This window comes from Diabrotica virgifera, chromosome 7, assembly GCF_917563875.1.
Source record: "Diabrotica virgifera virgifera chromosome 7, PGI_DIABVI_V3a".
NCBI lineage: Eukaryota > Metazoa > Arthropoda > Insecta > Coleoptera > Chrysomelidae > Diabrotica > Diabrotica virgifera.
The window spans coordinates 10,077,539-10,095,895 of NC_065449.1; the positions used below are offsets into that span (position 1 = coordinate 10,077,539).

Genomic DNA, 18,357 nt, shown 5'->3' on the forward strand with positions numbered 1-18,357 from the left:
TACAAAAATACACGTTTTTTTACAGATTAGTTCTGGTCTATTTACCATCAATATAATTTCTGTCATTAGACATGTTCTACCTGTCGGACTTATTAAAATGCCCAACATATTTGTCGGACAAACATTTTTTCATATATTATATAAATTTTGCTATTGAATAAACTTAAAAACTAGTTCCAGTGTTCCCATACATCAAAGTTTGTCCGACTAGACACCGTTAAGATATTAACAAATTTTCACCTTGCTATTAATAAACTTTTTGTGGTACGCGGGATCCAGGCCTAATTTGATGTAAGTCTCTGCCAAAGGGCAACTTTTGTGTGGAATTTAAGAATAACAGTTTTGGATTAAAAATTGGCTTGGGGCAAAATTAGATTGAAACAGATGTTAACAAAGTTTTATCTCATACACATACAACACCATAGTAATTTCTTTCTATCGTGTTAGCAATTGATATATCGAGATATTATTCAAAACAAAACGGTGTTTGGTAATTAGGACAAGACATAAAGATTATATTTGTTTTATACGGCAACAATTTTTATTTATTTAATTTGAAATTTAATTTAATTTAAAAAAAGGAAGTAAAAAGAAATAAAAAGAATGGAAACAATATCTGAAAGATAAAACAAACGGGAATTAAAATATCTGTAAAAATGAAAGAAAAATGTAAAAATATTAGTAATAGCAGCAAAGAGAAATTATAAGAAAAATTCGGAGATAAAATGAAAGAACATAGCAAAAGTAGCCAAAAGCTATTCTACAGAACCCTAAATAAGATAATAACACAAAAAATATGATACAAATAAATAATTAATAACAGTAACAAAAAAAAATAGTTAAAAGATGGAAACAACACTTTGAAAAACTATTAACGGATTGACGATATTAATGAAGAACAAAATAATATAGTGGAAGATTACACAGGACACTTAATAATCGAGGAAGAACTCAATAAATCAATAAAAACGTATTTAATAGTCTAGTATCAAACTGATGACGCATATGACCGGTACATGAAATTAGCAATTGATGAAATCTATTCATCTCTGGAAGATAAATAAACTTACCAGTTTTCGTTTTTCTGAATAGTTCTTTTTTATTTTTTTCAAATTCAAAAACGAAAAATTTTCAAATCGATTTATTAGAAAATAGTGTATTCTACCGACTTAAAACAAGAATACCGTTTAGTGCTAGAATAACTCATAATTTAATAATCCAGTATCAAAAATGCTTAAAGTTAAAGACAAAAAAGATATACGATAAAATAATTGTTGCCCTACCCAAAACGGACGCCTATGACCGGTACTAGAAATTTGCAATGAATGGAATCGATTTATCTCTGGAAGATAAATACGTGCACCAATTTTCGTTTTTCTAAATAGATGCGTTCTGGAGATATTTAAGAAAAACTAATTACAAGACGCCATCTTCAAAGAGCTCTAGCTCCTTTAGGAAGCATTTTCGGACTAGGTAGATTCGGTTAAGTTGTCTTAAAATTATCTGAGGAATCTCCGGTCTTCGTTTGCCAGGAGAGTTTCTGGACACCCTGTATAAGGAGCCTAATGTAATTGCAGTAGTAAAAACACGAAGACTTTGATGGTTAGGACATATCCAAAGAATGACTCAAGTTAGAATACCAAAAATAGTATTAAGCGCCTCAATAGGTGCTAAAAAGGGAAAAGTAAGGCCTAGGACCAGATGTATTCATGAAGTTATTGACCTGAGGTATCTCAATGGAAAGAAAAAACGAAGAACAAACAGGAATGGAAAAACATTATAAATCACGCCGTGAGCCTGCTGTGCTCGAGGTGCTAATATATTACTATTATAAAAAAAAATGTTTAAACATTTTCAACCGTATAGCTTCCTCGGGCAGTTCAATTATTTGTTGGGTTAGAGGACATTCTGGAATATTTGGAAATGAAGAAGTCGACAAATTAGCTAAATCTGCAGCTTTAACCAAACGAAACATAAACAACATACTTCTACCAGTAACCGATATAGATAATATCAGTAAAAACCATTGCAAACAAAATTGGCAACGTGTATATAACCAAAGTACAACGGGAATAAATTTTAGAAATTGCCAACCACTAATTCCCAATGAGAGATGGTTTAAACAAGAATCAAATAGGCTATTTATAAAAACAATAAACAGAATGAGGTCAAATCACGCACTAACCCCAGCATACAAACACAGCATAGGTATCAGTGATAACCCATATTGCGCCTGTAGTGGAATGGGAGATCTACAGCACCTCATATTGGAGTGTGGACAGTACAGACAAAATATTAAAGTGATGTATGAAAAGTTAATTGATCTAAATTGTCCTTTATCTGTCAATTTAAACGAAATTCTTTTTCCAAAAAATAAGCAGACGTTAAAATGTCTTTACGAATATGTAACGTCCTGTAAATTTAAATTTTAAATAGGCTTAGATAATAAAATTAAAAATTGTAAAAATATCACACAAAATTGAAAAATGTATCCATTAATATATTATAACACCCTGTAAATTTAGATAATAAGTAGGCTTAGATATTAACTTAAAATTGTTATTGTAATACCATACAAAAAAAACAAATAGTCTGGCTAATTGGCTATGTCAAAGCCATTAATAAAAAAAACCGTATGGCTTATCATTTTTGAAAGTCACGGGGGTAGTAACCAGAGAACTTCCACCTGTTGTCAATCTAGTGGTATGAGAACGATATTTATTGTCGTTTTCTGCGCTACTGGATTGAGAACTTATTTTGTTTCTTGGTAGATGTCTCTACGATATCCGTGGCATTTCTTTCTTTGCAATCCGGAAAGGCCCAAAGCAAGGTACCTGGTTGAATTGGAGAGAAGAGGATATGGGACTACTGATGAGGGGAAAAAGAAAAAAATCCCCGAAACCGGTATAGACTCTTCCTGCACTCTACGATTTAACTAGAGTATAATGCTGCTGCATTTTCGGATTGCAAATAAATTGGGAATGTTTATACATTTTTAATTCGTTTACTCTTTTGTGGAGTACTTAGGAAGCTTTCTCGTTGGAACTTTACCACGCTGAGCAGATGGGACGTGAATTATTTAAAATTCCCTCATCTTAATGTTCGTCTCGGCACCCGTATGACTTATAATTTTTGAAAGTCACGAGGGTAATAACCAGAGAACTTCCACATGTTGTCAATTTAGTGGTATGAGAACGATATTTATTGTCGTTTTCTGTGTTACGGGATTGAGAACTTATTTTATTATTATTATGGTTAAATTGATTCGGTTTATGATACGCTGGACAGTTTTGTTTATTGGGATTATTACTTTAATCAAGTCTGGCAACCGAGGGCGGACAAACGAAGCACAGATCGACCATCAACGCTCTGTAGTGACGATGTAAAGAGAACTGCCGGGAACTGGATGATATTAGCTCAAGACAGGTAGACATGGAGAAACTTAGAGAAGGCTAGATGATAATGATGAGGACTCCTCGGAGATATAACGTTAGCATTCATGTAAATCAAACTGTGTTTGTGATCATCGATTACAGTCGGAAAAATGAAAGAATACCAATGAACGATCACATCATTCACTTACAGGGCCGTCTTAACCCGGGGGTGCAAGGGGTGCGAGGCACCCGGGCGCCAAGTCCAAGGGGTGCAAGCTGAAAACTTGCTAGGCTCAAACTTGCGCTTTTTGTCCTTAAAAAAACTACGAATAACAAAAACATACAAGTGCACTTTCGATATTTTTTACAAAGGCTATTAATGCTTACTACACCTACGATATGGAAATGAAATATGAAACCCATTTAGATTATTCCAACAATAATTTCAAAAAGGTGACGCGTACACTATTTTGACCAATATTGAATGTAGAGTGACAATGAATCACCGTCTTGTAAGATTTGAAATGTTGAGGGAACATAATTATAATTTTTCTTTCATGGAAAGTCCGAAGAAAACTTAAAAAACAACACAATGTTTAAATTTACAAAAAAAAACTAGCGCTTGGAAGTAGATCTGATATAGATGGTGATGATCTATTCCATGAGTTAGAATTGTTAATACCAATATTTTTTTTAAATATAGACACAACTCCACTCGATAATTTTAAATTACGTATATTCTAAAATAATTTACTCTCCGTTTTCCCAAATATTTCTACATTCTAAGGATATACTTAATACTTCCAGATAAATAGCTGAAGGAGAAAGGTCTTTTTCTAAACTTAAATTGATCAAAAATATTTTTCTTTAATAACTACCTATAGAAAAGAAAGTAAAAATAGATATCACCGAAGCAATAAAAAATTTGCCAACTTAAAAGCTAGAAAAGTTGACTTTGATATACTTTAAAAAAATATGGTATAGTTATAAGATTGATCTTTTTTGAATATTGAAACCATGTTTTTAATATACAAGGTGGGCCAAAGAAAACAGTCCAGCTCGATATTTGGCAGTAGTTATTAGATTTTAAGGAAATGCTGAAACATTTCGATTTTTATTTTTATATTGCCATTTTTTGGCATATACTTCATACTAGTGACGTCATCCATCTGAGCGTGATGACGTAATCGATCATTTTTTAAATGGGAATAGGGGTCGTGCGTAGCTTATATGAAAGAGTGTCCAATCCCTATTCAGTAATATAAATATTAATATCATATTTATATAGGGTGGCCAAAAAAATAATTTTTGAATTAAATTAATTGACGCAAAAGGAAGAATATATGTAATTTATTTAACTCAAAATACATTGTACTGCTGTCAGAAAATAGAAACAAAAAATGTTTATTTCACAAATAAACATTTCTTTTCGCTTAAATGAAATCTCAAACAGCTTCCCACCTACCTCTTGGCAGTTTGAACATTTAATTTAAGCGAAAAGCAATGTTTACTTTGCCAAATAAACATGCAATAGAATGTATTTTAAGTTAAATAAATTACATAGATTCTTCTTTTTCTGCCAATTAATTTAATTTAAAAATTATTTTTTTGTCCAACCCTGTATAAATAAAGATATTAATGATTATATTGCTGAATAGAGAATTGAACATCACTTCAAATGAGCTACCACACGCGACCCCTATTTCCATTTAAAAAAATCATCGATTACGTCATCACGCCCAGATGGATGACGTCACTAGTATGAAATGTGTATAAAAAAATTGTAATTTAAAAATAAAATTGACCTGTTTCGGAATTTCCTTAAAATCTAATAACTACTGCCAAATATCGAGGTGGACTGTTTTCTTTGGTCCACCCTGTATAAATAAAGAAAGCGAACAAAATTATGTAGTTTTAATTTTAGCGTACCTATAACCTATATAATCTTCTGACAAAAGGGGGCGCAAAGATGAGTCTTGCACCCCGGCGCGGTGTATGGTTAAGACGGCCCTGTTCACTTATTTTGTATTTACTATCTTTTTCTATAACAAACGTTTGTTATGTATAGAAAAAGACAGCAAATACAAAATAAGTGATTGATGTGATCGTTCATGGGTATTCTTTCATTTTTCCGACTGTATATAAGTTTAAAAGTCAAACGTACACCAAGAACCTTGTAACTCTCTTACATAACTAAAAAATTTTTTCCGCATAATCACAAAATAAAACATCTTCACTAATCAAACGATATGTCTAATAAAAAACTGCACAGGCGTTCTATATGACCACCGCACCGGTTTGTTAAATAACAATGTAAATTGTTGGTTTGGATAATTACGGGATAGGCTTCTCTTAATGTCAAGGCTCTTTATTTCGCAGAATGACTTCATAGTTAACTGCAAATGTCAATTCGTGCGGTGGAAAACAGCATTTTGGATTTTAATGATCATGATCAAGAACTTATAGTGAGTAGGATGATCATAAAGATGTTTTTATTTCGATTAAGATCACAAGAATTTTGTTGTTCCCAAGAAATAAAATTCTTGTAATTCTCATTCAGATATTTTATAGGTAGAGCCACCGAAAAAAAAAATAATCACACTTAGAATCATAATAATCAATGGTGCTACAGCCCTATAAAAGAGCCTCGACCTTCCAAAGTCTATTACGTCAGTCAGTTTTATCCATTTCCAACTGTTGCCAGGTTGCTGCGCCTATTTGTCTACCATCCTCATCTACACCATTCTTTCATATGAGTTTTAGTCTACCCCTATTTTTAGTTCCCACAGGTTGTGACATAAGGATTCTTCTATAGGAGGATTGTTCTGCTGTGATCTTGCTAGATGTCCTGCCCCTTAGTCTCCCTATTTTTATAAGAAATAATACGTTTCTACTACCAAATATATGTTTATATCAGTGGTATATCTCGTAGTTATACCTCCTCCTCCAAACACCGTTTTCAAAAATGCCACCGAATATTCCTTTCAGGATCCTTCGTACAAATATAAGCAGAAGGTTTTCATCTACCTTGGAGATAGTCCATGTCTCCGATCCATATGTAAACACTGGTTGTATGGTTATTTTTGTTTTTTTGGCTTAAGTTTCTGCTTCTCCTATGTCTATTCAGTCCAAAATTTCTTTGCTAGGATTATCCTTCACTTGATTTCTTCCGTCATGGCGTTCTCCTTGGTGATCAGGGAGCCCAAGTATGTGAATTTGTCCACCACTTCAAAGGTAGAGTTATCACCCGTGAATTGGTGGCCGATGTTTCTGGCTGTATTGTTGGGTGTTGATGCCATCATCTTAGTTTTCTCCTCATTTACTTGCAGATCCACATTTTTTGAAGCATTTGCGAAAGTGGTATACATTTCTTCTAGCTTGCGTGTTGTGCGGACAACTAGATCCACATCATAGTTGAGAATGTAGTGCCAGATACTTTCTCACGACTGTGCTGTTCAATAAATCCTCGACCAAGTCTATTTGAACTACATCAATCCTTGTGTCATCCAGGAATCACCAGAATGGTCCATTGGATAAAGACACGTAACTTACCATATACTGTTGATGAAGTCCGTGAAATGACCAATCGCTGTCCTATCTGTGCAAAAATAAAACCAAAGTTTTTAAAAACTCAAGGGAGATTAATTAAAGCAACCTTTTGAAAGATTGTATCTGGATTTTAAAGGACCGCTTCCATCTAGATCTCATAACAAATATATCCTAACAATTGTTGACGAATATTCTCGATTCCCCTTTTTATATCCATGTCCAGACGTTTCAGCGAAAACTGTTGTGAAGTGTCTTACAAACTTATTCTCTTTATTTGGAATGCCTAGCTACATCCATTCAGATCGAGGTGGGGCATTTATGTCCCAAAAAGTAAAAAACGTTTCTCCATTCACAAGGAACACCGACAAGCCGAACAACATCATATAATCCTGAAGGCAATGACCAGACAGAAAGATATAATGGAATTATATGGAAAACTATTTCTCTTGCTTTAAAATCTAAAAATTTAAAAACTGAACAGTGGGAAGAAGTAGTTGATATAGCTCTTCATTCAATTCGTTCTCTTTTGTGTACAGCTACAAACAGTACCCCTCATGAGCAAATGTTTTATCAGTCTAGAAAGGCTTTAAATGGAAGTGCACTTCCTTCATGGTTGATAATCCCCGAAAAAGTGTTTATGAAAAAGAATGTGAGGCACTCCAAATATGACCCTCTTGTTGAAGAAGTGCAACTGATTGAAGAAAATCCGAACTATGCTGTTGTTAGACGTGAAGATGGCAAAGAAACAATAGTAGCTTTAAGACAACTTTCACCACGAAGAGATGTATCTCTACTTGACTGTGACAATGTTACTGGATCAGAGTCTGAGCTTTGTAATGAACAGTTCAAGGATCCACCAAGCCCTAGATTGAGTGATGCATGTGAGGAAAATACAACTATTTCTCCTGTTAACGTTTTGGGAGAGGGTGGCATTGCAACTGATTTGAGGGAAGAAAATAAAGACATTTTTATTAATGTAAAGACTGAAAGCTGACTTTGATAGCTCTGCTATCTGACACCGCAGTATTCAAATGGTAAGGTTTTTTTGACCTTACCATGATCAAATATTCGTTTTATATATAATGTAATTTTTGTGTGAAAGTCCTTTGTGCTCGTTCTTGATGTTTAACTTTTCTGGATACAAAAAGAACCAACAGCAAATTGAACAATTTTTTAAACAGACAGACAAGGTTTTTCCAACAAATAAAAAACTACATAAGAAACAGAAGTATTTCATATCATAAATGGAACCCATCTCTCTTCATAGTGGTATTTTGACATTTTTGACCATAGCTCCGAAGATGGCTTTATAAGCCGAAAGCGCTCAGCTAAGAATTACTAATTTTACACACTTCAAAAGTACACTTCTCCCCCATTTACCTGACATTTTTATTAGAAGAGGTACAAGGGAAAGAAATGCTCCTGCTTACCTTAAAGACTTTGTTGAAAAATAAAGCTGGGGTGAATGTAGTAGTCTGTGAACTATGTTTATTTTGTTTATTTCTCATCTTAGTTACTGTCATATATGTCATGTTATTGTAATTTCATTAATCACCTCATGCTGATTTCTTTGTATATTAAAACCTAGTTTATAAAGGTTTTGCAGTTTCATTACACTGCATATGAGAAAATTTGGGATGATTTATTAAAAATGTTTCCTCTGTTGTCTATTCGTGCATATCTGACTGCCTTTTCCAGAGCTATGTTAAAAAGGAAACACGCCAGCGCATCGCCCTGTCGCAGCCCAACATGCGTTTCAAACGCTTGTGATTGTTCGCCCTGTATTTCGACTTTGCAAACAACTTTATGCATTGTAGCCTTAACCAATCTTATCAGCTTATCTGGGATGTGGAATTCATCCATGGCTTCATACAATTTAGTTCTTAGCACACTATCATAGTCTGATTTAAAATCTACGAAACGATGTTCCATATTAAATTCATTGGTTTTTTTCAGTATTTGCCTTAGCACAAAGATCTGGTCTGTTGTTGATCGACCAGGTCTGAAACCACTTTGATATTCGCCAAGAAGCTCCTCTGAATATGCACTTATGCGACCATATAAAGGTACGTGTCCATACGTTGGTGCTCCGTGCTCCGTGTAGCAGCTCCACATAGTGGATACGTCGGTTTGCGGTTTATATGTAGGGGAGCGCATGCCGTATCCTTTTGAGCAGCTACACGGAGCGAGGTTTACCCTTGTATGGATACGTACCTTAATAGACTCGAAAATATTTTGTATGCTGTATTAAGGAGGGCTATTCCCCTATAGTTTCTACATTCCAATTGATCATCCTTTTTGTGTAGCGAGCAAATAATTCCAGTACACCCCTCTTCCGGGATTTGTTCCTCATTCCAGGCTCTCAGTATTATTTTATATATTTAATTAGTCAGAGTAGCACCTCCATATTTAATAAGTTCCGCGGATATACCATCGCTTCCTGGAGATTTATTATTTTTAGGTGTTTTATTGCATCCCATACTTCAGTCACAATTAAAATGACGTCACATTTATATCTTGACATTATCAGTGTAAAGTTGAGTTAGGTGCATAGATGTAGTAATAATAAACTAAGTGAAGCCGATTTTTGAAGTTTAGTGCGCGTGTTATGTGCTAGGTGGACACAAATAAGGGGACAAAAAATATAATTAAGCAATGTTTGAAATCAACAAGAAAACTTGAGAAAAACCAAGAGACGCGTCGACCACCTACACGATGGACTGACGAATTAAGAAAGCTGTATAAAAACTGGATGAGAGAGGCATAATATAGACGGGGTTGGGAACACAAGAAAGATAGGCCTATATTCAGCAGTGGACTTTTGAGGCTGAATGATGATGATATTTTATACTCTGTGTACCCTTACCTCTAATGTACAACTATTTTTAAAATGAATTGCCTTGTACCGCACGATTTGTAGATATTTGTTGAATGCTTTGGCCATTAAACTTTTTCAAAAATCTCACAAAAATTCATCATATCGTTTGTTTCATCTTAAATTGATGCTGCGTGACATACCAAATGTGATTCAGTATTATAATCTGCTGCTATAAAAGCTCTGCTGTCATACAATTCCAAATCACGTATAAATTATTTATCTCCATCAACAACCATTCAGTCTAACCAATGTGACCAAATTAGTCCAATATCTGTATTTGTATTAGAAATAGGTAGGGTAAGGAAAGGTATATTGGTGATAATTTTTAATCAGATTACCACACAGTTCCCTATGCAAGCACATTCATGACACAGCGCTAGTAAGTTGTTACGAGTGTAAGCAGGACAAAAATATATTACGATTTCGCTATGCGCGCACCCGCTTTTAGTAAACAGACTGTTTTGACCGTTGCGTTGTGCGACAGTCGACAATGGAGCCATTTCTTATTGAATGTGAGAGACGATTACATATTTATTGGAATAGTTGCTGTTTTCTTTATAAAACCAGTCAATAAACTAATCTATATATATAAAAGAAAGTCGAGGTTGTGTTAGTTACACCATTTATAACTCGAGAACGACTGAACAGATTTTTATGAAATTTTACATGTATATTCTAGCGGTCTGGGAATAGGATAATATGGAGTTTCATACCCGTACGTCATAAGGGGTGTTGCCCCCCTTGATATATTTTTTTAATTTTTGGAAAAACCGTTTTTTACTATTTTTATGAGATGTAGAAGCAAAAGATACATACAATCCTAAATTTTCAATTTTTTAGCTCAGACCGTTATTTTTTAATAGCCATTTAAATATTTTACATCTATATATATAAAAGAAAGTCGAGGTTGTGTTAGTTACACCATTTATAACTCGAGAACGACTGAACAGATTTTTATGAAATTTTACATGTATATTCTAGCGGTCTGGGAATAGGATAATATGGAGTTTCATACCCGTACGTCATAAGGGGTGTTGCCCCCCCTGATATATTTTTTTAATTTTTGGAAAAACCGTTTTTTACTATTTTTATGAGATGTAGAAGCAAAAGATACATACAATCCTAAATTTTCAATTTTTTATCTCAGACCGTTATTTTTTAATAGCCATTTAAATATTTTACATCTATATATATAAAAGAAAGTCGAGGTTGTGTTAGTTACACCACTTATAACTCGAGAACGACTGAACAGATTTTTATGAAATTTTACATGTATATTCTAGCGGTCTGGGAATAGGATAATATGGAGTTTCATACCCGTACGTCATAAGGGGTGTTGCCCCCCTTGATATATTTTTTTAATTTTTGGAAAAACCGTTTTTTACTATTTTTATGAGATGTAGAAGCAAAAGATACATACAATCCTAAATTTTCAATTTTTTATCTCAGACCGTTATTTTTTAATAGCCATTTAAATATTTTACATCTATATATATAAAAGAAAGTCGAGGTTGTGTTAGTTACACCATTTATAACTCGAGAACGACTGAACAGATTTTTATGAAATTTTACATGTATATTCTAGCGGTCTGGGAATAGGATAATATGGAGTTTCATACCCGTACGTCATAAGGGGTGTTGCCCCCCCTGATATATTTTTTTAATTTTTGGAAAAACCGTTTTTTACTATTTTTATGAGATGTAGAAGCAAAAGATACATACAATCCTAAATTTTCAATTTTTTATCTCAGACCGTTATTTTTTAATAGCCATTTAAATATTTTACATCTATATATATAAAAGAAAGTCGAGGTTGTGTTAGTTACACCATTTATAACTCGAGAACGACTGAACAGATTTTTATGAAATTTTACATGTATATTCTAGCGGTCTGGGAATAGGATAATATGGAGTTTCATACCCGTACGTCATAAGGGGTGTTGCCCCCCTTGATATATTTTTTTAATTTTTGGAAAAACCGTTTTTTACTATTTTTATGAGATGTAGAAGCAAAAGATACATACAATCCTAAATTTTCAATTTTTTATCTCAGACCGTTATTTTTTAATAGCCATTTAAATATTTTACATCTATATATATAAAAGAAAGTCGAGGTTGTGTTAGTTACACCATTTATAACTCGAGAACGACTGAACAGATTTTTATGAAATTTTACATGTATATTCTAGCGGTCTGGGAATAGGATAATATGGAGTTTCATACCCGTACGTCATAAGGGGTGTTGCCCCCCCTGATATATTTTTTTAATTTTTGGAAAAACCGTTGTTTACTATTTTTATGAGATGTAGAAGCAAAAGATACATACAATCCTAAATTTTCAATTTTTTATCTCAGACCGTTATTTTTTAATAGCCATTTAAATATTTTACATCTATATATATAAAAGAAAGTCGAGGTTGTGTTAGTTACACCATTTATAACTCGAGAACGACTGAACAGATTTTTATGAAATTTTACATGTATATTCTAGCGGTCTGGGAATAGGATAATATGGAGTTTCATACCCGTACGTCATAAGGGGTGTTGCCCCCCTTGATATATTTTTTTAATTTTTGGAAAAACCGTTTTTTACTATTTTTATGAGATGTAGAAGCAAAAGATACATACAATCCTAAATTTTCAATTTTTTATCTCAGACCGTTATTTTTTAATAGCCATTTAAATATTTTACATCTATATATATAAAAGAAAGTCGAGGTTGTGTTAGTTACACCATTTATAACTCGAGAACGACTGAACAGATTTTTATGAAATTTTACATGTATATTCTAGCGGTCTGGGAATAGGATAATATGGAGTTTCATACCCGTACGTCATAAGGGGTGTTGCCCCCCCTGATATATTTTTTTAATTTTTGGAAAAACCGTTTTTTACTATTTTTATGAGATGTAGAAGCAAAAGATACATACAATCCTAAATTTTCAATTTTTTATCTCAGACCGTTATTTTTTAATAGCCATTTAAATATTTTACATCTATATATATAAAAGAAAGTCGAGGTTGTGTTAGTTACACCATTTATAACTCGAGAACGACTGAACAGATTTTTATGAAATTTTACATGTATATTCTAGCGGTCTGGGAATAGGATAATATGGAGTTTCATACCCGTACGTCATAAGGGGTGTTGCCCCCCCTGATATATTTTTTTAATTTTTGGAAAAACCGTTGTTTACTATTTTTATGAGATGTAGAAGCAAAAGATACATACAATCCTAAATTTTCAATTTTTTATCTCAGACCGTTATTTTTTAATAGCCATTTAAATATTTTACATCTATATATATAAAAGAAAGTCGAGGTTGTGTTAGTTACACCATTTATAACTCGAGAACGACTGAACAGATTTTTATGAAATTTTACATGTATATTCTAGCGGTCTGGGAATAGGATAATATGGAGTTTCATACCCGTACGTCATAAGGGGTGTTGCCCCCCTTGATATATTTTTTTAATTTTTGGAAAAACCGTTTTTTACTATTTTTATGAGATGTAGAAGCAAAAGATACATACAATCCTAAATTTTCAATTTTTTATCTCAGACCGTTATTTTTTAATAGCCATTTAAATATTTTACATCTATATATATAAAAGAAAGTCGAGGTTGTGTTAGTTACACCATTTATAACTCGAGAACGACTGAACAGATTTTTATGAAATTTTACATGTATATTCTAGCGGTCTGGGAATAGGATAATATGGAGTTTCATACCCGTACGTCATAAGGGGTGTTGCCCCCCCTGATATATTTTTTTAATTTTTGGAAAAACCGTTTTTTACTATTTTTATGAGATGTAGAAGCAAAAGATACATACAATCCTAAATTTTCAATTTTTTATCTCAGACCGTTATTTTTTAATAGCCATTTAAATATTTTACATCTATATATATAAAAGAAAGTCGAGGTTGTGTTAGTTACACCATTTATAACTCGAGAACGACTGAACAGATTTTTATGAAATTTTACATGTATATTCTAGCGGTCTGGGAATAGGATAATATGGAGTTTCATACCCGTACGTCATAAGGGGTGTTGCCCCCCCTGATATATTTTTTTAATTTTTGGAAAAACCGTTTTTTACTATTTTTATGAGATGTAGAAGCAAAAGATACATACAATCCTAAATTTTCAATTTTTTATCTCAGACCGTTATTTTTTAATAGCCATTTAAATATTTTACATCTATATATATAAAAGAAAGTCGAGGTTGTGTTAGTTACACCATTTATAACTCGAGAACGACTGAACAGATTTTTATGAAATTTTACATGTATATTCTAGCGGTCTGGGAATAGGATAATATGGAGTTTCATACCCGTACGTCATAAGGGGTGTTGCCCCCCCTGATATATTTTTTTAATTTTTGGAAAAACCGTTGTTTACTATTTTTATGAGATGTAGAAGCAAAAGATACATACAATCCTAAATTTTCAATTTTTTATCTCAGACCGTTATTTTTTAATAGCCATTTAAATATTTTACATCTATATATATAAAAGAAAGTCGAGGTTGTGTTAGTTACACCATTTATAACTCGAGAACGACTGAACAGATTTTTATGAAATTTTACATGTATATTCTAGCGGTCTGGGAATAGGATAATATGGAGTTTCATACCCGTACGTCATAAGGGGTGTTGCCCCCCTTGATATATTTTTTTAATTTTTGGAAAAACCGTTTTTTACTATTTTTATGAGATGTAGAAGCAAAAGATACATACAATCCTAAATTTTCAATTTTTTATCTCAGACCGTTATTTTTTAATAGCCATTTAAATATTTTACATCTATATATATAAAAGAAAGTCGAGGTTGTGTTAGTTACACCATTTATAACTCGAGAACGACTGAACAGATTTTTATGAAATTTTACATGTATATTCTAGCGGTCTGGGAATAGGATAATATGGAGTTTCATACCCGTACGTCATAAGGGGTGTTGCCCCCCCTGATATATTTTTTTAATTTTTGGAAAAACCGTTTTTTACTATTTTTATGAGATGTAGAAGCAAAAGATACATACAATCCTAAATTTTCAATTTTTTATCTCAGACCGTTATTTTTTAATAGCCATTTAAATATTTTACATCTATATATATAAAAGAAAGTCGAGGTTGTGTTAGTTACACCATTTATAACTCGAGAACGACTGAACAGATTTTTATGAAATTTTACATGTATATTCTAGCGGTCTGGGAATAGGATAATATGGAGTTTCATACCCGTACGTCATAAGGGGTGTTGCCCCCCTTGATATATTTTTTTAATTTTTGGAAAAACCGTTTTTTACTATTTTTATGAGATGTAGAAGCAAAAGATACATACAATCCTAAATTTTCAATTTTTTATCTCAGACCGTTATTTTTTAATAGCCATTTAAATATTTTACATCTATATATATAAAAGAAAGTCGAGGTTGTGTTAGTTACACCATTTATAACTCGAGAACGACTGAACAGATTTTTATGAAATTTTACATGTATATTCTAGCGGTCTGGGAATAGGATAATATGGAGTTTCATACCCGTACGTCATAAGGGGTGTTGCCCCCCCTGATATATTTTTTTAATTTTTGGAAAAACCGTTTTTTACTATTTTTATGAGATGTAGAAGCAAAAGATACATACAATCCTAAATTTTCAATTTTTTATCTCAGACCGTTATTTTTTAATAGCCATTTAAATATTTTACATCTATATATATAAAAGAAAGTCGAGGTTGTGTTAGTTACACCATTTATAACTCGAGAACGACTGAACAGATTTTTAAGAAATTTTAAATGTATATTCTAGCGGTCTGGGAATAGGATAATATGGAGTTTCATACCCGTACGTCATAAGGGGTGTTGCCCCCCCTGATATATTTTTTTAATTTTTGGAAAAACCGTTTTTTACTATTTTTATGAGATGTAGAAGCAAAAGATACATACAATCCTAAATTTTCAATTTTTTATCTCAGACCGTTATTTTTTAATAGCCATTTAAATATTTTACATCTATATAAAAATTCGCCGGTCGCAGTGTTTGTTACCATACTCCTCCGAAACGACTTAACCGATTTTTATGAAATTTTGCAGGTATATTGGACTGTACTGGGAGTAGGTTGCTGTCTATATTTCATACCCGTATGTCATTAGGGGGTTGCCCATGACGCCGTAACTCTCACAATAATGACGTGAAAAATATGAAATTAAGTAGGTAGACTCCTTGCAGGAATTCCGAGCAGAACCGTACTAAAATTTTTTGTCTAGCACAATCGGTGTCCGAAATACAATATCTCAAGCCGTAGGAATATTCTGAGGACAGAAGAAGAACGAGCGACAAATTTCATAGAAGAGAAGTGGCACAGTTTAACTTTGGGACTCAAATTGGGCAAAATATGAATTTTTTAATTTTGCGAAATTTTCAAAAAATATCTCTAAACGGAACCGTAAGCAGGAGAAAAATTCTGAGCACACGAAAAGAACAAGCAGCAAATTATAAAATTTTATTTAATTTTAATTCATTTTGTTTAATTTTATTTAGTTTAAGTATTTTATTTATTTTTGTTTATTTTATAAAATTTTATTTAATTTTAATTCATTTTGTTTAATTTTATTTAGTTTAAGTATTTTATTTATTTTTGTTTATTTTATTTTATTTCATTTTATTAAATTTTATTTATTTTTATTAGACTATATTTTCTTTTATTTAATTTTATTATTATTTTTTAATTTATTTATTATTTTTATTTAATTCTTTTTTAACTTTATTTAATTGTATTTAAGTTAATATGATTTTATTTATTTGTATTTAATTTTATTCAGTTTTTTTTATTTTTATTTACGTTTATTCAATTTCATTTAATTTTAATTTACTTCATTTACTTTTTATTTAATTTTAATTGAATTTAATTTTATTTAATCAACACCTATAGACTTGGAATCTCCCCGAACCTAATAATAAATAGATGGTTGTTTTGAATGTAGATATAATAAAGCTGTTATATTCATTATAAGATAAACAAATTTAAGATTGTAACTGTTGCACTACAAACTTTATTTTGTTATTTCTAACTAAACTTCATTATTTCAAACATCATGTGTAATTAATTAAAAATAATAATAAAACCTCATTCACATCGAGCATTTTTGTTTATTAATTACGAATTCCTTTTGTTAATTTTAAGTTTATTGTATACAACAGTTTGTTTTTATCTATTGAGGCAGTACGAAGTCTGCCGGGTCAGCTAGTTATCAATAAAAAAGGCTTCATTGAATTGGTGATTTACCCAAGGAAAGTTAAATTCCTTAAATTGCGGCTGTTTCACCAAATTTTCTAACCACTATCACCAAATTAACTCTTTTACTTCAAATAATAAGTAACATAATAAAGCAAAACTGATTTCTTGCTTAGTTGTCAAATTTATATTTTATTAGTATTTTTCATTTTTATCACCAACATACCTTTCCTTACCCTATATCATCTAAACACATTTCTAATATTTTTTTTTATTTTAATATAAAAAGAATATTTTTTAAATTATACCTACTAAAAATATTTTCACTAATAAAGAATAACTATTTGCACAACCCAAATTGTGTTCATAAAATTATTGTTTTACTGAAGAAAAATCCCATTTGTATATTTTTTGCATTGCAAGAAAATATTGAATCTTACCTTCAAAACAATCCGCTAGAATAAGCAAAACAAAAACCGCAATATAGTTCATCCTCGGTTGCAGCATTATAAAAACTTTAATCCAAAAGTGTAGTGGCACTCAATCACCCCGATCTCATCTCCAAAAACCACGAAAAAAAAAAACAAAAAAAAACTGTCACACGCCGCACTCTAATCCGCGCGAATTCAAGTCCTCTCCACTTATCTACTTCTTGTATACCTACCGCTTAGAATGTGCACACACTCACTAACGGCTGCAGAGTCCAAGAAGTAACTGAGTGTGGTAACTGTCTTGAAGAGTAATTTCCCAGTCACCTGTTGCGTTTTGCGATCGAGAATGGCTGCAAGGTAGAAAGCGGCTTTTAAACTCAAGAACTGATTGTGTACATATTTGTACAGTCGGAGGACAAAAATACCAATACGAAAAATTAGGTCTATGAATTTTTGTTTGTTTTCGTTGATGATGCGTACAGTCTTAATCGACTACATCTTTCAAGGGACTATTCATCAAAGAGAACTCTTTCGTTTAGTTTATGCTTCCACTGATGCAAATGAGCAGAAAATTGGATAATTCTACCATTAAATAGAAGAAGTACGAAAAATAACATAAAACACGAAACAGTAATTATTATGGGAGATTTTAACGCTATATTTGGACAGAAGATAACGCAAAATATTACTGGAGATTTGGCTTTGGAGAGAGAAATCAAAGATGTGGCGTATAATCGAATTTTGGCAAGAAAATGACTTCGTCATTACAAACTTACTTTGTTTTAACTAGTGTTGCCCAAAATCGGTCTTGGTCTTGCAGTCTTGGTCTTGTTCTTGCGTTTTCGCAAGACCAAAACCAAGACCAAGACCGCTTAATTTTAGCAAG

At 32.1% G+C, this 18,357-nt stretch overlaps 1 protein-coding gene across 1 annotated transcript in view; it reads right to left on the reverse strand.

Moving 5' to 3' along the window:
* The window catches only part of LOC126888813 (uncharacterized), a 308,938-nt gene extending 291,124 nt beyond the window's left edge, over positions 1–17,814 (reverse strand). The window contains exon 1 of the mRNA XM_050657201.1: positions 17,481–17,814. Within this exon, the coding sequence (XP_050513158.1) occupies positions 17,481–17,547 (67 nt within the window). The 5' untranslated portion in view covers positions 17,548–17,814. The remainder of the gene's footprint in view (positions 1–17,480) is intronic.
* Between the last annotated feature and the right edge of the window lie 543 nt (positions 17,815–18,357).